Raw genomic sequence first — 431 nt, forward strand, 5'->3', positions numbered from 1 at the left:
TCCAAGATCCCTACCTTTTGTCAGGGCAACTGGGCCAAAGTAGTTTGTCTCCATTACCCTCTTGTCCACGTCCACGGGGGTCTCCATGATGGCGCCACGGTAGCTGATGCCGGCGTTGTTGACAAGTATGTCCACGCAGCCAAAGCACTGCAGGATCTCGGCTGCTGCTGCGATGATGGCCCCTGGGTCCGTGAGGTCAAAAGTCACCGTGCGAGGCTTGTGCGTCTGCGCCTGGTCAAATAAAACGGACACCAGATGCGCCATGCGCACTTTCTTTTCTTCCCATCCAGAGTACACTGTACACTGTCTCAATCCAGCACATCAACATACATGTTCTTGTCAGCAAATAATTTTCCATTTCTTGTTTCCTGTATGTTTTGCTCCCCCCCCCATCCTTGATTCCCTCTCTCTTACCCTCTGCCATCTCCCAC

At 52.7% G+C, this 431-nt stretch overlaps 1 protein-coding gene across 2 annotated transcripts in view; it reads right to left on the reverse strand.

The window, feature by feature from the left end:
- The window catches only part of DHRS7B (dehydrogenase/reductase 7B), a 74,462-nt gene that overhangs the window by 7,258 nt on the left and 66,773 nt on the right, over window positions 1-431 (reverse strand). For both annotated transcript variants that reach the window (XM_006161631.3, XM_006161629.2), the window contains exon 4: window positions 15-231. In XM_006161631.3, coding sequence (XP_006161693.1) covers window positions 15-231 — 217 coding nt within the window. The remainder of the gene's footprint in view (window positions 1-14; window positions 232-431) is intronic.

Source organism: Tupaia chinensis, unplaced genomic scaffold, assembly GCF_000334495.1.
Source record: "Tupaia chinensis unplaced genomic scaffold, TupChi_1.0 Scaffold138725_1, whole genome shotgun sequence".
NCBI classification, from domain to species: Eukaryota; Metazoa; Chordata; class Mammalia; order Scandentia; family Tupaiidae; genus Tupaia; species Tupaia belangeri.